This window comes from Rosa rugosa, chromosome 1 (genome assembly GCF_958449725.1).
Source record: "Rosa rugosa chromosome 1, drRosRugo1.1, whole genome shotgun sequence".
Taxonomy (NCBI): domain Eukaryota; kingdom Viridiplantae; phylum Streptophyta; class Magnoliopsida; order Rosales; family Rosaceae; genus Rosa; species Rosa rugosa.
In genome coordinates this window covers 58,781,884-58,801,265 of record NC_084820.1, presented here as the reverse complement: position 1 = coordinate 58,801,265, position 19,382 = coordinate 58,781,884, and the positions used below count along the sequence as shown (strand labels likewise).

Here is a 19,382-nt window from a genome sequence, read left to right as displayed (position 1 = left end):
TTAATTTCTGATGGAAATGACATTAGTTAGTTGTGGGTACAATATTGATTGGGTTGTGAATTATGTTACTGTTTGGATTCTGATTAATGGAATTGTATATTGAAAAAAAATTATTCTGTAATAATTTAGCACCAATTTTTTTTTTGAATAGCACCACTCTTACACACTGATATCTGTGTGAGTTAGGAATATATTTCACACTGAAATCTGTGTGAGTTAGGCATATATTTCACACTGATTAGGATATCAAAATATCAGGAAAACAAGTGGGACCCACAAAAAATTTCACACGGACTCCCAAAACCGTGTGAGTAGAGCATTAGCGCCCCCTCCGAAGGCAACCGAAAAACAATCCGTAGCTGCACTGTAGGTAAAGCCCTTTACACACTGACATCCGTGTGAAATGCTAGTATTTCACACAGATTTAAATCTGTGTGAGTTGCCCGTTTTGCTAGTAGTGTCGCTACGCACATAGATTTACTTATTTCCTGCATTAAGAGTCCTCTGATCATCAAGTGCCCAGTGCCTACGATTGCTTTGACCCAACTAATTTAGAACCAGCATCAACATTGTTCGTCTCAGCACAAGTGATCTGGAGTCTTGACTCTTGAGAAATGGGGGAAAAATGAATCAATGCTAATATTTTCGGCCAGAACTCTTTGATTGCAAAGAAGGCCTTGCAAGAAGCAGGGAATGCATGCATACTCCCAGTTTATAAGTAAAGACTGACATTTGTATAAATTTCCCATACACAGCCTAGAATGTTTTCTGATGAATACTAACAAGGCAAAACTTTGCTATCCCATTCGATTTCCCTGGCGGCAAAAGGGGATCGTGCGGAAGGGTGGAGGTGGTGGTGCATTGGTTGATGAGGTAGCACCTTTGCAGCACATATCGCCATTAGCAGCAGAGCAAATATTGCTTGGTTGTTGGCAAAGTTGTGACTCCCAACCCTTTCCTACTAAATCTGTCCAGGGATAGCTTGGTAGCTAGTTGTTTGATTGTTGGGGAAGATATGTTGAGCTATTATTAAAATTATAGAAGAACAAAGAGAAAGAACCAATTAAATTGAAGATCTTGACAAAGGGCTGCTAGGTTTTGCTCACATATGGTATTAAATTTGAATTCACTGCTAGTTCTGGTTATAGTGAGCAATGAGAATTACTGAAGCAAACATAGTTACTGTTACGAAGATGAAATAATACATATCAAGTACTCTCAGTTCAGTAGTTCCATTTTTTCATGACTAATCATCCATGTAGGGGTTTAGTCATCATCTCATTCTCACCAAAAAGGCATGGTCTTATCTTAGATTTCGTTGCTTTCTTATTTTAACTGGTTCATTCTGCTAACACTTTGCTTTCGTTGCTTTACTCTCTCCAAAATGGCCTAAAACAATGTTTCAAATGAGGAGCGAACACAAATTATTCAGCATAGAACCATTTTAAATGGCTTTGGTGCTACAGGAGTACAGGGTCTATAAACAAGTGTTAACGTTAGTGATCCGTGGGATCTCTAATTAGCTTTAGAGAGAGAGAGAGAGAACGACACAAGAAGTATAGTGGTTCATTTCCCGCCTTAGCGGGAAACTACGTCCACTTGAATGTTTAACTAGTGTGTTTGGGCCTTGCGGCCCAAAGGGATTACAACAGATATAATGGGATCGATGTTTAAGTGAGAGGAGACATTCCTTTTATAGGTGAAGGAATGCTTCTCCTTTACATTTTCTTAGATGTGGGACTTAAAGTTACTATTCTAGTCTAGAAAAGCATATTGTGGAGACAACTTGGCAAGGCCGGAAATGTGGCTTCCCGGCGACGGATTTGTAACTTCCGGATACCGTAGCGTAGCTTGAACATAGGGCTACAAGATGCAAGTAGTGGTTGTTGTGGGTGTCCCAAAGAGGGTGTTACTTATGCTTGGTGAGATAGCAAATACTCCATATTGTTGGAGGTATGTACAACAAGATTGGTTGAGAACAAGTTAAATTGATTTTGAGAATTAACCTTAACAAAGACATAAACCTCCATCCCAGTATTGATACTCTTCTTTACTTGGAGTGGCAGTTAAAAACAAAGCGATCAAATCCCTCAAATGTGAAAACATAGCCACACCACACCAACGTTAAAACTAGACAAAATCAATACTGTGGCAAGAAAAGCTAGTAGAAGAGAAAATAGCCGGAAGAATATTAGCTCAATAGATAGTTTAGACGAAGCTCCTCAATATCAGTAACAGTTCCGTTGAGAAGGCACGGAATACAACTGTATGGACAGACTCGGGAGAAATTGTTGTATGTACTGGGCATAACCACATGGAACCATTACACAGAGGCGGGTTTCACACGTTTTTCGTTTTCTGTGTGTCCGACGCACTACGACGGATGCACACAGTAATCTCTGGAGAATCAATTTGTTGTAAAGAAAACACCAAGAAAGTTTTTGTTTCTGCTATAACTGACTTCTATAGTCTTCTCTACAAATGTATCACTTTTCAAGGCTGTTGAAAAGAGTTTCCCCCTTGATCATGATGGTTACCAACTGGTTGGCTAACAACAGGAATATCTAAGCTGCTTGCTTCTGACTCGGGGGCGATTTCTCTTACATCAGCTATCCTCGACTCTGTAGCCTGAATATCACTCCATTCACCATCTCCAACTGGCCGGAGGTTGACCTGATCCCCTGCCATGTGAACTACACTCTCAGCTGGTACTGGAACTGATCTAGAAACACTGAGGCATGCCTTATCAACATTTTCCTCAGATAAGTCTACATGTTTTGTCAGAGGTCTATTGCCAATATCTGAGCAAGACTCTGACTTCTCCTCAAACACTTGCTTCATATCAACGTGCTCTCTGTTAACAAGAAAAAAATAATTAATTAACTATGCACCTGCACAACTTACAACTAGATAAACTATGTCCAATTACTTTCTCAAGAAATCCCATTTTGTTACAGACTAATTCAATCAATAACCCATCTGCACAAACCCGAAAATAAGGAAAGGATAGACAATCCATTAGGTCTTTCTCCAGAAGTAGGGGGTCATTGGTATCCACAGCATTGATAAAATAACTTGATAAGCCAAATAGCAGGGACTAAAGGATTAACACATTATTATCCCCAGTCAACTTATATATATGGTAAAGAAAAAAGATTCCAACCTTTTGAGTTGTGCTTGTAACTTATTTACATAGACGAGGAGCTCCTGCTTCTCATTCAGCGCAACTGATTCTTTCTGAACAGCCTCCTTTATTCTAGCTTCAGCATCTGCATCTGCAACCCTGACCTTCTCTTCGGCTCTCACAACGGCTGCTTCTAATATCACAACACGCTCTCTAGCTTTTGCAAGTTCAGAACGCCACATGTGAGCCTCCTGAAGAGCAGAGTCTCTCTGCTTAATCAATTGCTCTCTTTCTTTGGTTAAGTCCATAACCTTTACTTCAGAATCTTTTAGCTACAAAGATATAGACAAAAGCCACAAGCAAAACCAGACCCATAAGTGCTCTAACAATAAAAATCAGTTCTTTTACCAAATTAGTAATGGAATGAGGGAAATAACCACTAAAATTATTAAACAAAAAGATTAAGACATATGAAACCTCATCAATACCTTTAACTTGGAAGATTCCTGCTTCTTCTCTGAATCTCTTCTTAAACGCTCAATTTCTGCACAAGCAATTCTCCTTTGTTCATCAATTGTATGAGCTGCTGTGGCTGCAGCCTCGGCAGATTCAGCAGTCTCAGTCAATTTCTCTGCAAGTTCTTTAATTGTTGAATCACGTGCTCGTAAGTCCCGAGCCAAATTTTGTAGTTCCTCATCTTTAACCTTCAGTGTCTCCTAAAGAACAGAGATACATACTCAGATAAAATAGGCTAAGAGCAACTAGATGATCACAAGATTGAAGCACAATTAGACTATTAATACACAGATGCCAAAATGCCAAGCTAAGCCAGCATCAGGCAGGACCTTGCACAGGCACATAAATACCTTGGTTATTATTAAAACCCTTTACCTGCTTGACTAAAGCATGTCCGTCCAGTTAGATTAGACCATATACATGGCTGGAAATAAATTGACCCAAGTCAACTGTAAACTGGGCTATGATTTGTACCCAAAGGGATATGACAAATTTACAAGGTGTATAACCACCATTTAAGGGTTCTACCCCTATACTACTAACTTACTGACAAGGAATGTCATTACCTTACAAGCTCATAAGCTAAGGCTCCAATTCCACAATGAAACCATCATATATAAGTCACCAGACTAAACATCCAACACCCCTTGGAAGTAAATGTTTAAAACACTAGAACCTAGACCTTAATCTCCAAATTTTCCCACACTCCTACGAAAGTGACTAGAAATGTTTTTTCTTTATTCCTTTTTTTGGTGAACCTTACAAATAGAAATTCATTCTTGGACTCCATTTTGCTTTCTCTCATATTTGGTAAAGGATCAATAATCTACCTATTTATATCTCTATTGAGCATGAATGGTGCTTTAACATTATGGGTGTCTTTTACCTTCTGAAAGTGTTAAAAATCCTTTTTATTACACCCTTCTAAGAGAATAAACCATGCTAGTTAGAACTGATTAAGTAGAAGTGCAAAGAGAGCTAATCATTAATAAAAGATATGTTAAAGTACATTTCAAATTTGAATTTAGGGCAGAGTACCTTCATTACTGCAAAATCATCCATGGGACCATCAGTTGGCTTCTGGGTTATCATTCCCAAAGCATTTCTCAAAGAAATATGCATTGCTGCTTCAATTTCCTTAGAACTCTCTGCAGCAGTTGAATTTGCAGCGGCAACTACTGCAGCAACAGTTCCTAATTTTGCTGAACCATTGCCGCTCAATGAATTCACAGCTTCTTTATGGGCCTTTAGGACCAACTGTGTTGCTCTGATTGTCAGAGATCAGAGCATGAGAAACAAGCTATATGCAATGGAATAGCTACATAATCACTACACCATATTGTAGAGAGATAAAACTTACTGTAACGTTGATACCCAAGCTCTGGCCGCACCAGGAGTTTCTGCACAAAGGAAATAGTCTTTTTTCTGCGGGGTCCCAATATCTAAAGAAAGTAGTTAAGAAGCACGCAAGTTCATATATATTGATCCACCTACAAGGGTGCTTTCTATAGCACTGAAAAGTACAACCTCGTATGTTATCACCATCACTAAAATAACTGGAGGAAAAAAAAAAAAAAACAAAAGGATACAGAAACAGCAGCCATCATACTTTGCCAACCCACTACAAAACAAAAGAGGGTAAAAGAAGAGGCCATGTTAATAATCATCGAAATTATCAGCTGCACAGATGAATAACATACAAATCAGGCTATCATGCACAGATCAATCTTACTGAAAGTTCACTGGAGATAGGGCGATTGTGCTATTCGCATCAAATAGAATGGTTCCCTTCAGACTCGGCTCATTTCTCCTAATCCTAAATCATAACAACACATGGCATCAGTCAATGCATTTATAAGACTTAAATTGAAGCCAGGAGTAGCATTGCAAAAAACTAACTTGTATTCCATTCTTCCTGTCGTCGGGTCTAAGATCATCCACCGCTCGTTCCACTTTCGCAGCTGTTACAATCAAAATTACAGCTGATAAGCCAATTTCCATACCGAAGAGCACACAAAAAAAAATGAAAAAGCTGCCGTAAACCAGCTCAGGATTAACTCCTTTGGCGTTGCTGATGTCAGTGAATCACAATCACAGTCACAATTTTCCATTTTGGAACTCATTCAAGCTTAGATTTAGAACAATTCGGATTTCAAACTTAACACAACTTCTATAACATCAACTGGAGCTCATACAATGTAAGTGATTAGATCCTACAGAGGCGAAATCAAAAGCCCAAATTGAATAGTAAAAAAAAAAAAACACAAAGATGAAGATGAAGGAAAAAAAAAAAAGGAGAGGCTTACAGTCTCGGATCGCTTGAGAAGTGGGCCCTGGAGCAAGTTCCGACCCGAACCGGAAGCGAGCTGGCGCTTGATCTTCTCCAAGCTATTCTCTGGGTCTGCAACTCTCTGGTGAATTTCACAAAAATTCGTAATTGAAATCAATCAAAATCAAAGTCAAAGTCTGTCATTACAGGCATTCCGAGAAGAAGAAAGAAGAAAGAAGAAGAAGAAGGGACTGACCGGAGCAGCGCCGTTGGAGGCCATGGTAGATCGAGAGAGAGAGAGAGAGGATAAGGAAAGCGTGAAGCTTTTGGGGGAAATTGAGGGAGGTTTTTGTGTGAAGGCAGGCTGTTAGGTTTGTTGCAGGGACTAGCAGGTGAACAAGGTGCCTTTGATACACCGCATTATACAAGAAAACTAAAAGTATCGTGATTATTTCTCCTTTTATATTTTGACTTTTTCTTCTTTTCTCCTTGTTACTTACTTGTTTCACTACATAACTACATGTCGACTATGGAGCTAAGGAAAAAATGGAATATGATTGATGCACTATGCCCGTCCTCGTTAGTCGGTACCATGGACGGACTTTTGGGCATAGTACATTACACAATTATTATTTTTACAAGGATGATAAGTGTCAAAAACAGCTCGTTTAGGTGATTACGCTGAGTTATGTAAGAGAGGGGTCTTGTGTTTTTTTATTTTTTTTTTATCAAATAAGAACTTCATTAATAATGAATTGCTTACAACGAGTTTTAGACAACATCTCTTATACAGAAATGGCCACTACACTTTACACTGGAACTCTATAATGACTTACTCCAAACTTGCACTACAACTGTATGACAAAGACAACAAGCGCAGAAGCAGTGAATCCTTGACATCTCACCTCTCGTCCAGCCGATAAGAACTCTGAAACCAGACAACTCACTTGTGTCAACACTAACTCACCAACCGAAGTCCTCCTGACCAGCTTTTGATCGACCAAGCCGACAACCACCGCCCGCACTGAGGTGCAGCCGGACAGGATCGAACACGATTGAAAGCGAACGCAGGTCTAGGGTTTTTTCTCTACAAAGGAGCAATTTTAGACAAAAAAAATATTGTTAACAATTGCAGAGAGAAATTTATACCTTCTTATTTATTCATTAAATTTCTCCAAAAGCAATTTAATTGAGAGGAGCTTCTAGGTTGAAAATTTGTACAATAATAGTTGAAGCTTGGCTATTAAAGCCCGTGGTCGCCACATTTTTTGATAATCGGATTTTGAACGATTAGTTAACATCGTTTAAAAAAAAAAATTATAGATGGCATTATTAATGGTTGACCTTCTTAATTAAGGCCTAAATGATGACAGATGGGACTAATTTTTCACACGGTTCATATTACTGTGCAAAATATATATAGCCAATGTCGAATATTTTGCATCTCACTATTGATGTATCAAATCGCACCAAATCTCTACGTACATGGCTACTAGTGTGGTCAAACTTTTTCATTGGTTATCTACAAATGTATATCTTCGAAGACCAATAATGTGGAAGAAAAAGAAAGTTGATAATCTAACTGTTAGATGTGATCATTACGGTGTAAAATGGCTATGCTAAAAAATTTATCCTACTTGGTATTCGTCTAGGTCTCGATGCATATGATCAGTAGTGTTCTATAAAAAAAATAACAAAAAAAATAAAAATAAAACTGACCAAAGTTTTATTTAATTAATGTAGATTTTTTAAGGGAAAAAAAATGAGGTCGAGCTTTGTATTAGTTATATTTTTAATAAGTAAAATATTAATGTAATTTATTAAAGAAAAGAAATAACTATAGAGCGAAATTGAGGTGGGTCGAACCCACACAGCAAAAATGATATAAATATGGATTAAATTCAGTTTACGCCCCTGAGGTTTGGGGGTAACTTCATGTTAGTCCCTGTAGTCTCAATTTAATCAGAAATACCCCTGAGCTTTCTGATTGCAGTTAGTCGTGACCAATTTCACTGTGTTCCGTCAAAATTAGACATTAACTCCGATAATGGGCCTACTATAAGGGCTAAAATGGTCATTTCCTCTCTCTTCTCTGAAACCCTCTTTCTGAACCTTCTCATCTTCCTCTTATCCTCTTCCCCTTCTCTCTCTGAGCTCCGGTGGGCAACTCCAAGGAACCCAACAAGCCCTCTACGACTCGTCATCCCTCTCCACTCCACTCCCCTCCTCTCCTCTCCAAACCCGATGACCCACCTCCATCCCCCTACTCCGACCAACCTCCATCCCCCTACTCCGACCAACCTGACTCCAAATTGGGATGAGTGATGAGACAATTGACGATGGCAGAACGTAATCACGCGCGAGTAGTCGTCAGCATCAGAGACTGATGGTGGTGCCGTCACGAAGGAGAAGTCCCCTCTATTAACGCAGGCCGAGAATGAAGGGTTTGACTTGTTCGTAGGGTTTTTCAGTTGACTTATTCGTAGGGTTTGTTATTCAGTTGAATAAATGTCCTGGTTTCTAGGTCATAGTGTTTAGTTTGAATTCTTAGTTGGTCTTTTCTGTTTTGCACGTGGCTGCATGTAGCCGAAACGTGATCATGTTTTCAGCTTAAGTTGTTAGGGTTTAAGGCTATATATGAAGCCTAAACTGAATGAATAAAACACACGGTTTTCAATCCAGTTAGAATTTGGTTTCTTTGCATCTACGTTTCCAACAAACTGGTATCAGAGCCCCCACTGGGCCTGAAGAAAAGTGTGATAAGCAGTAGCTTTAAGAGAGAGATGAGCGAGGAGAAGAGTTTGATCAGGGTCCCTCACTTTGACGGACACTATGATCACTGGAGTGAGCTGATGGAAAATTTGCTTAGAGCAAAGGGCTTATGGAGTCTGGTGGAGAATGGCTTCGAGGAGCCCAGAGCAGGAGTTCAGCTGACTGAGGCTCAGCGTACACAGCTAGAAGATGCCAGAACCAAGGATCATCAGGTGAAGCACTATCTCTATCAAGCCATTGATAGAACAACCTTCGAGCAGATCTTGGATCGACGTACATCCAAGATTGTTTGGGACTCCATGAAGAGGAAATTCGGAGGGAATGAGCGAGTGAAGAAGTCCCTTTGCCAATCACTAAGAAGAGAATTTGAAGTGCTTGAGATGAAGAATGGTGAGTCCATCACGGAGTATTTTGCTAGGGTGATGACTGTCTCTAACAAAATGAGAAGCAATGGAGAAGTCATGCCGGACTCGAAGATAGTGGAGAAGATCTTACGAACCCTAACTGAGAGGTTCACGTATGTGGTGGTGTCCATCGAGGAGTCAAGAGACATTGAAGCCATCTCCATCGATGAGTTGCAAAGCTCGTTAGTGGTTCACGAGCAGAAGTTCCAGAGGGTGAACAGAGAAGACTATGATCAAGTCTTAAAAGTGGAAGATCGAGTCAACATGAGAGGCAGAGGAAGAGCAGCTCTCAGAGGAAGAGGTCGTGGGCGAGGAAGACAGACCTTCAATAAGGCAACAGTAGAATGTTTCAAATGCCACAACCTTGGTCACTTTCAATATGAGTGCCCAAAATGGAACAAGGAGGCAAATTATGCTCAACTGGAAGAAGAGGATGATCTGATGTTAATGGCATACGTGGAGATGCACAATGCAAGAAGAGAGGATGCATGGTTCTTAGATTCCGGGTGTTCAAATCACATGTGTGGAGACAAAGGTATGTTTTCGAGTCTGAATGTAAACTTCAAACATTCAGTAAAACTTGGAAATAACTCCAGAATGCATGTTGCTGGAAAGGGCAGTGTGAAACTTGTTTTAAATGGTGCTACTTATATTGTTGGAGAAGTATATTTTGTTCCAGATCTTAGGAACAACCTCCTGAGCATTGGACAACTTCAAGAGAAAAACCTATCAATATTGATTCAGCATGGCACCTGTAATATTTATCATCCACACCGAGGATTGATTGCTCAAAGCAAAATGAGCTTGAATCGCATGTTCATCCTAGTAGCTGAAACTCAAGCCACAAATGTTCAGCCAGAAGAATGTCTTCACACAAGCAGCTCGGACTTAACTCATTTATGGCACCAGAGGTATGGACATCTGGGCTATAAAAGGTTACACACGTTGTACTCCAAGAAGATGGTTCATGGATTACCCCAACTTGAAGACTCAAAGACTACTTGCACAGATTGCCTAATTGGGAAGCAACATAGGAACATCATACCAAAACAAAGCACCTGGAGGGCAAGTCAAGTCCTGGAGTTGATCCATGCAGATATATGCGGACCTATTTCTCCCACATCCAACAGTGGCAAGAGATATATTTTGTGTTTTATTGATGACTTCAGTCGCAAGGCATGGATGTATCTCTTGTGTGAAAAGTCTGAGGCACTATACCACTTCAAAAACTTCAAGAAGATGGTTGAGAAGGAAGCAGAGATGTTTATCAAGTGCTTAAGGACGGATAGAGGAGGAGAATTTACATCTCATGAGTTCAACAGTTTCTGTAAAGAGCAAGGGATCAAGAGGCAGCTCACCACAGCTTATACGCCCCACCAAAATGGTGTGGCCGAGAGGAAAAATCGAACTGTGATGAACATGGTTCGATCAATGTTATCCGCCAAGAAAGTTCCAAAAACCTTTTGGCCTGAAGCTGTAATGTGGACTTTCTACGTACTGAATAGGTGCCCTACTTCAGCAGTACAAGATGTCACACCTCAAGAGGCATGGAGTGGAGTCAAGCCTTCTGTGGATCACTTCCGAGTTTGGGGGAGCGTTGGACATGTGCATATTCCAGATGCAAGAAGAGGTAAATTAGACAATAAAAGCTTTACTTGCATTCTATTAGGGGTGAGTGAGGAGTCTAAAGGATACAGGTTGTTTGATCCTATTACAAAAAGAATAGTAGTGAGCAAGGATGTTGTTTTTGAAGAAGAAAAGATGTGGGAATGGGGTGACACATATGAGCAGCAAATTTTAGTTGATTTAAAATGGGGTGATGATGATGAAGTAAATGAGGGTGAAGAAACAGGAGAAGGAAATGAAAAAGTGGGCAACCCTAATGAAGAAATAGAAGGGCCTGCAGCAAGCAGCACCGATGAAGGGAGGGTGAGAAGAAGACCTGCATGGATGGAGGATTATGAGAGTGGTGAAGGTTTGAGTGAAGATGAATCTCATATGGTGCAGGATGTCACAGGAGAAGATCCCATTTTCTTTGAAGATGCAGTGCAAGAAGAAAAGTGGCGTCTCGCTATGGATTCTGAAATCAATTCAATTGAGAAGAACAAAGCGTGGACTCTCACGGATTTACCAGAAGGGGCCAAGAAAATCGGAGTCAAATGGATCTATAAAACTAAGCATGATGAGCAAGGAGCAGTGATCAAGCATAAAGCACGCCTGGTAGCAAAGGGTTATTCACAAAAGGAGGGAATTGACTACTCAGAAGTGTTTGCACCTGTGGCAAGACTAGACACAGTGAGGACCATCATTGCGTTAGCTGCTCAGAAGGGCTGGAAGATCTCTCAACTTGACGTCAAGTCTGCTTTTTTGCACGGAGATCTGAATGAGAAAGTGTTTGTTGAGCAGCCTAGAGGATATGAGAAGAAGGGGAAGGAGCACATGGTGATCTCCGTGGACCCTTCTGGTTCTGGAACTAAAGACCTCCAACCTGCCTCTATTATGCAAGATAGGCAGCAGCACACTGTGACCTATAAGAAAAGAGGTCGACAAGAGGTCACTGAACCTTCTCCTAAGAAATTTAAAACTATTTTGGGAGGCAAACTTCTCACTCTACATGCTGAAGCTCTTGGTTTGGCTGCAGCTGATGATGATGTTGCGCTTGTGACATTGAAGAAGAGATTGGGCAGACCGCTTGGCAGCAAAAACAAGAGTTCCCGATCTCACAAGAAAGTAGGATTGACTCCTCTCCGTCTTACATATCCTGCTGCTACTGCTACTCAAGAGGTTGGCCCTAAAACTAAGGGCAAGGAGAAACTTTAAGTTTCTCGATTCTGTGCCTAGCATTTGCTTTAGAGTTTGGTGCTATGTAAGTTAGTCACTCTAGTCGTACACCAATTGAGGTCTCTAGGCGAGTAGGGTTGCTATAGCAAGAACTTGGATAGTTTGGGTTTTGAGCTTTTAGCTAGGCACTTTCAATAAGTGTGCGTATTTGTTTGCAATGAGAGTCACTTGTCATTTGTTTGATATCTTGTGCCACCTAGAACTATTGGTATGAGACAGCTTGTGATGTATGTGCCTTATGGCTATGGATAAGTTAATGAAGTTATCTATTTCTCAAAAAAAAAAATGTATAATTTTAGAGAGGTTATATTGTAAATAGGTTTATTATAGGTTAGTTTAGTCTATGTAAAAGTTTCATTCAAAAATATCATTTTATAAATGCAATTAATATGAATTCTTTATTTTAAACCGAAATTTCCATCGAAAACAAAATTTTCTCTTAAATTTCCTTAAATTTGGAATACCGAAATTGAAATTTGAAACCTTAGTCATATATTCTCATAGCTACAGTCAATTACGGCACCTGTACTATATACTTTCCAGACTGCGACTGCGACTGCTACTGCTACATTCCTTTTCATCGATTGAAGCACGAAGGTGCTAAGAAATATCTCAATTTAAATGCATTGAATCTTCCTGTTCAATTTGATTTTTCTCCTCATATTTTCTTTTATAAAGTTCGCTACTGATCGTCAATTTGCTTTACAGCTTCTATCACACTTCTTATCTTGGATCGGAAAAAATAATGATGATGCAAATCCCAGTTCATCAAATGATATTCATTTTGCTGTTATCCATATGCCGCGCAAGTACTGCTGCACCACAGATGGCAATAGGTGATTGCCCAACGGAGTGTGGAGATGTTATCATCCCGTACCCTTTCGGGATTGGACCTGATGCAAGATGTTACTATGACGATTGGTTTCAGATCGACTGCAACAACTCTACCGAAGGGATTGGTACGCCTTTCTTGAGGCGTACCAAATTGGAGGTGCTGAGTATATCTATCGGAGGAACGCTTCGGGTGAACAGCCCCGTTACATTCTTCTGCGAGGGAAATAATAGCCAAGCGGTGGATTTAAGCGACAGCCCTTTCGTCTACTCTCAGAGCTTCAACATATTCACTGCAGTCGGTTGCAATTCCTTTGCCTTGTTGAGTTCCGCAAACTCTGTTGTTGGATGCAGGTCGGTGTGTGATGATCAAGGTGATGTGAGTTGCAATATCAGTAGTAACTGTTGTCAGACTGGTATTCCTCCACGCCTCACTGTGATTAATGCTAGTTCATCTGAGAGTAGTACAAATTGCAGTAACTTTGCCTTCCTCGGTGAGAAAGATTGGTTCGAGTACAACATTTATTCATCATCAACAGTTTCTAAGTTTACAGCGGCCATGAAGAGTATGCGCAAGGTTCCTGTGGTACTAGACTGGCGCATAAACAACAACACCAGGCCATTTGATTTATATAACATGTCCATTGTTGATTTTGATGAGTATCAAAGTAATATTGGTTTTTACTACATTGTTTATCATGATAATGATGAGAAATTGCTTTGGCCATCCTCGTCTTGCTATATTAACACAGCAGTCGATCGCTCGGAAATTAATTGTTCCTGCCACAGGGGGTTCGAAGGAAATCCATATCTCGGGTTTTCTTCTTGTGATGGTAATTGAAAATTTTACTTTTTTTATTTTATTTATTTATTATTTTTTATGATCAAAACATTTTGCTGGCCTTGTGTTTCAACAAAACTATACCTGTACGTGGTCCTGTTTTAATATTGCAATTTTGGTCATGTGTTTGCATATTTTCAAAGTAACCAAAATATCAAATTAGTAATTAATTAAATAGGTTTAATGATAAATACATTTTCATTCCAACAAAACGTTGTATTTTTTACTTTGATAAAATAAAATAAAACTGCACCACCAAAATTAAATGTATGCGGAAAACATGATTTTTTTTTTTCAGAATGAACTAATTATTGTTTTGTTTGTGAGTTAAGTTGCCGAAAAAGTCTCATCCTAATAATTATCTGTAATTGTTTTCTTTTTTGTCCCCTCCATTATTTCAGACATTAATGAATGCCAAGATTCTCAGCGATACTGTGGCAATCACAGCAAGTGCGTGGACTATTATGCTGGGTATGCATGCGATTATGAGGACGGGCGCCGGACTCAGTGGAGTAAGGCTAAATTGATCCTTGCCGCAGGTAGAGAATGTAATTCATAAATATATTACAAATATTGTTAATGCAAATAGTGGTCTTGCGTTTGTAGTTTTTTGGTGGTCATGCAAATTCATCTGTCCATATACTTCATGTCCTCCATTTTGAATCTTCACCTCCAACATAGAAAACATATCAAAACGGAAAAAGAAGATTAATTGAAAGAGTAGTCCAGGCTTGTTAATTACTTAATGCAAATGATGTGTACCTTAACAGTTATCAGTATCTATTAAGCACAGATTTGCTCACATAACAGACAGTTTTAGGGACAAATGCATTTCAACCACATGTATTATTTATAAAAGCAGAAATTATAACAACTTAAAACTATGTATTTATTTTCATACATCAGATTCATTTCTCTCTCACAGTCCCTTAAAAACTGTCTCCTAAGTGAGCAGGTCTTTTATTAAGCATAAAATGATTGATTTAAGATTAATTATTAATAATTTGAAGTTTAATTAAGAAACAACAAATATTATGTTAATTAAGAATCAAACAAAATCCTTTCAGAAAAAAAAAACAAACAAAATAACTAACTATAATAAAAAAAATAAAACATAAAATTAAATTGACTAACTAGTAAGCAAGATAAACGTGCTAAAAACTTTATATATATATATATATATATATATATATATATATATATATATATTATTTTTTTTTTGGTTAAGAGGGAAAACAAGATATTGCTCGTTGGACAATTTGGTACATATCTATACTATTATTAAGAGAATAAAATAAAAAATAATTGCACATGCAGAGCGTGTGTGGAGAAATGCTCGTATTAGTTAATAAAGGAGGGCCAATTGACACTTGAAATTTTTGTCTGTTAGATCATTTGGTTTTTTCATGATCTGTTTTTCTTTAAGTACGTATAAGGGCAAAATTGTTATCAATTATTTATTTAAAGGAAAAATTGTTAATCTTGGTAAAAATTTCATCTATACTATTATTAAAGAAAAAGTGTTGTTAGCTAAAATAATAACATTTGACAGAAATGACCCTAAAACATTAAAAACCTCTGAAAATTAATTAAATCATAAGGGCAATTATGACAATTAAAAAATATATTTTTATAAAGAAAAAAACAAGAAAAACTAATTTTTTTTTTCGACTATCTTCCCTATGCAATAACCTTTTTATCCATTGCATTTTCTTTTTTATTTTTCCACAAACCATTTTTCTCTCCCTTAATCTTATCTCTCCAAAAGCCATTTTCTTCTATTACTTTTTCCTTTTTCATTTTCTCAAATAATAATAATTATTATTATTTTTACTTTTATACATGTAAAACATGTGTGGGAAAAGACTAGTATTTACTTTCAGCACTTTTATGTTTCTTTCATTTCTTCTAAAATGTGTGTGTGTGTGTAAGGGTTGCTCTGGGATGGTGCCAGCGGTGCCACCACACCAGGCCTCCGATTTTTGAAGGCTTCAGGTCTTTAATATGTATATTATATATATAATCTATATATTACAAATAAAACTCATATTATTATAGAACTGATGTTATATAATTTTTTATTAATACTCTATACTATTCAAAAAATGATAAACACTCGAAAGAGTTATAATAGCTTATCGATCTAATCCAATTGGTATAGCGTTAAATCTTTCTTTGGATCATGTTGTAGTTTTTCTTTCACTTTTTTCCTCTTTGTTGAGATTTATGTACTTTTTCTCCCTTCTTTTTAATTTTTTTATGCCTTTTTTTTTTTTACCTTCTTTGTTGAGTTATGCTCTTTTTCCTCCTTCTTTCTTATTTTTTTTTTCCTTTTCTTGCCACATATATAAAGTAACCATTTTATACCTTGGTTTTGATCCAAACCAGTTTATAATATTATACCAGTGATAGACCTTGCCACCAGGTTCAACTGGTTGTTGCCTCTGTCTTTCTATTTTTTTCTTAGAACAACGAAGCTGGAAAAGAAATAGGAGAGAGAAGCAAGCAGTGCAAAAGGCTTATATATAGGTGAGGGGCAAAACAGTAAAAGTCACGGCACGAGGCAGGGGCAAAATTAGAAATGCACTATTCTTAAGGAAGCACTGTTCACGACATCAACTAGTGCTTTTTACCTACTCGACCTAGTAGAGCTACTCACTCAAACTAGTATAATTTGTTCCAGATTTGTTTGCTGACTTTGCTCACTTATTAAAAGGACTACCTAACTAAACTTTCTCCTAGTTGAAACTATAGGATCCAACTAATTAAACTAGTACATCCGCTAAGACCGCAATTGATGTACATCCATACTGGTCACTAGACTGAACCTGCCACACATACAGCCTAAAAAAGTCCAAGGTAAACCAAAAAAAGTACCAAAGAAAAAACCCAACTAAATAGTAAGAAAAGGAAATCAGACAGTAAGCCCAAAAACCTGTAGCCTCTCCAAGAATCACTCTTTGGTTCCGTAACTGAAAGTACAAGAAAAATGTAGGCAACTCACTCACAAAATTTTTCGTAGTTGAATTGATAGAGATAAAAAACAACAATTGGTTGAAGATACAGATTTAACTGTTCAAGAGTGTTTTGGTAAAATTAAGGATATGTACTTGGCTTTTTAAGGATTTATGAAAAAAATGAATTAGAGATATAATAAGTAGAAAAAGTCTAAAATATTAAATTTGCAGGACCAACTAGAACCACCCTATTTTGTAAAGAGTCCAAAATTTCAACAATACACCACCAATTCAACTTATTTGTGACAAATTCATATACTTATGTATACTTAGTTTGTCTTTTAAATAACTTTCTTAATTACATGCACCTTGCATCCAATCAAGATTAACTTGTTCACACCTTTTATGACGTACATAGAACTGGCAAGCTCATTTTTGTTCGTATAGCATTTACAATTTTTGTGCGAATCATATTCACACAAATGCCATTGCACAATATTTTTTTTTTCTCTCTCAAAACCCTTAGCCTACCCCACCCTTATATATGTCAGTGAGAATCGACCCCACAACCTTTACAATGTTGGAATTATAATTTAGCAATAAGTGACAGCTCACCGACTCATATTGCACAATATAGGTAAATTTGTTTTACACTAGTTTTGTTCCAATAGGGAGTGTATATACTCTCTTCTTTTTCTATATATATGTTTTAAGTAAGTGAAATATTGGAAAAAACCAATACTAACTCCAGAGAGTGTTAACTTTAGTTAACAATCTTAGATTACCTTAGTGAAAGTTTCTTAATGTAGAAGAATTTACCTTTTTTTTTTTTTTTTGAGTGATACGTTAGATACCATAGAAGAATTTTATTTTTTATTTATTTATTTTTTTTAATCTTTTTGAAAGGTCCTTTTAAATTTGTTTCGTGGCAAACACTCTAAAAGTGTCTTGTCCAAATAAATTATCTTTGTAGTTTCAATCTAAAAATAGGTCATTGAATTTGACTTTGCACATATTGGTGGCTGAGTTATGCAGGTTTGAGCTCGAGCCTTGGACTCTTGTTGTTGCTTATTGGTGTATGGTATGGATACAAATACCTGAAAAAAAAGAATGAGATAAAACGAAAAAAGATGTTCTTCAAACGAAATGGTGGTTTATTATTAGAAAAACAATTATCGTCAGGTGAAGTTAATGTTGAGAAAATCAAATTGTTCAAATCACAAGAGTTAGAGAAGTCTACCGATAATTTTAAAGTGGATAGAATTCTTGGCCAGGGAGGTCAAGGTACTGTATACAAAGGCATGTTGGAGGACGGGAGAATTGTTGCTGTGAAGAAGTCTAAAATAGTTGATGAAAGCCAACTTTCAGAATTCATCAATGAGGTTGTCATTCTTTCCCAAATTATCCATAGAAATGTGGTTCAACTATTGGGTTGTTGTTTAGAGACAGAAGTTCCTCTTTTGGTTTATGAATTTATACCAAATGGAACCCTTTCCAAGTATATCACAGAGCAGACTGAAGACTTTTCACTCACATGGAAAATGCGCTTACGAATTGCCACAGAAATTGCAGGGGCTCTCTCTTACTTACACTATACAGCTTCCTTTCCAATTTATCACAGAGATATCAAGTCTACAAACATACTCCTAGATGATAAATATAGAGCAAAAGTTGCTGACTTTGGAACTTCAAGATCAATTGCTATTGACCAAACTCACCTAACCACATCACTTGTACATGGCACATTTGGTTACTTGGACCCTGAATACTTTCAATCAAGCATATTTACGGAGAAAAGTGATGTGTATAGCTTTGGGGTTGTTCTTGTTGAGCTCTTAACAGGACAAAAACCAATTTCTTTTCTAAGGTCAGAGGATGAAGGTAGAAGTCTTGCCACATATTTCATTACTTCCATGCACAAAGATCGTCTATTTGAAATTGTTGATGCTCAAGTTTTGAAGGAAGGATCGAAAGCAGATATTGCAATAGTGGCAAACCTTGCAAGAAGATGTCTGGATTTGAATGGGAGGAACCGCCCTACAATGAGAGAGGTCACAGCAGAGCTAGAAGGGATTCAAACGACAGAAAATACTTCTAATGGCGAACAAAACTTTGAAGAGGTTGAATTTGTCAAAACTGAATCAGTCGAGCCATGGGATATTTCTTCAAGTTCAACTGGAATAATAGGGTCAGCTTTGGATGCTGGTTGGGTTTCACCATTCTATGATATCCCACTATTACCTTCAAGTCTAGGTAGGCAAAATATTTCTTAGATTTTCCCAAAAAAATGCCCTTTGGTTTCACCTATTTCTTAGTTGCAGTATTATTCTAATTGTGTTCTGTATGTTCTAAACATCAAATAAAAATAATCTCTTGTTTGCTACTTAATAAAGCAGTGCTGTAATTTGGGAGTAGTTTTAGTGTGCCTAACATCGCCGCTTATAACTAGGCACCTAAAGCTAAATGTATTAGATTTTAATTTGTACTTGTTAGGAACACAAAATCACCACTTATAACTAGTCACCTGAAGCTAAAATTTGTAGCGGTATCCAAATGGGATTCGTCATACCTGAAGGCTTGCATGAAGAGATTAATAATCAAACATTTTATTACAATGCAGTAAGATTCGTGAAAAAAAAAAGGCTGCAATACAGTACATACAAAAAATAAAAATTTCATCCCAAGCAAAAGCAAGTGTTCAAATAGAAAAAAAAAAAAAAAAAGGAAGGAAAAAATCTCATAAAATGGCGTTATTAGTCACTATTTTTGAAATTTGTGAAGAAATTAGAGCTTATTCCAAAAACACTTGGTAAGTTGGTATTGTGAT

The 19,382-nt window shown here is 37.5% G+C and overlaps 2 protein-coding genes across 2 annotated transcripts; one reads left to right on the top strand and one right to left on the bottom strand.

The window, feature by feature from the left end:
* Window positions 1-2,177: 2,177 nt before the first annotated feature.
* Window positions 2,178-6,328, bottom strand: LOC133725727 (uncharacterized). Its single transcript, XM_062153091.1, has 10 exons — window positions 6,166-6,328; window positions 5,947-6,051; window positions 5,540-5,601; window positions 5,373-5,456; window positions 5,230-5,261; window positions 5,001-5,082; window positions 4,679-4,907; window positions 3,613-3,840; window positions 3,164-3,456; window positions 2,178-2,854 (listed from the first exon to the last, which is right to left on the bottom strand). The coding sequence occupies exons 1-10, from the start codon at window positions 6,187-6,189 to the stop codon at window positions 2,494-2,496; spliced, it is 1,500 nt and encodes a 499-aa protein (XP_062009075.1). The 5' UTR covers window positions 6,190-6,328; the 3' UTR covers window positions 2,178-2,493.
* A 6,096-nt stretch (window positions 6,329-12,424) lies between these two features.
* LOC133731663 (wall-associated receptor kinase-like 8) lies at window positions 12,425-19,062 on the top strand. Its single transcript, XM_062159059.1, has 4 exons — window positions 12,425-12,523; window positions 12,635-13,590; window positions 14,000-14,137; window positions 17,591-19,062. The coding sequence occupies exons 2-4, from the start codon at window positions 12,672-12,674 to the stop codon at window positions 18,826-18,828; spliced, it is 2,295 nt and encodes a 764-aa protein (XP_062015043.1). The 5' UTR covers window positions 12,425-12,523; window positions 12,635-12,671; the 3' UTR covers window positions 18,829-19,062.
* Window positions 19,063-19,382: the final 320 nt, after the last annotated feature.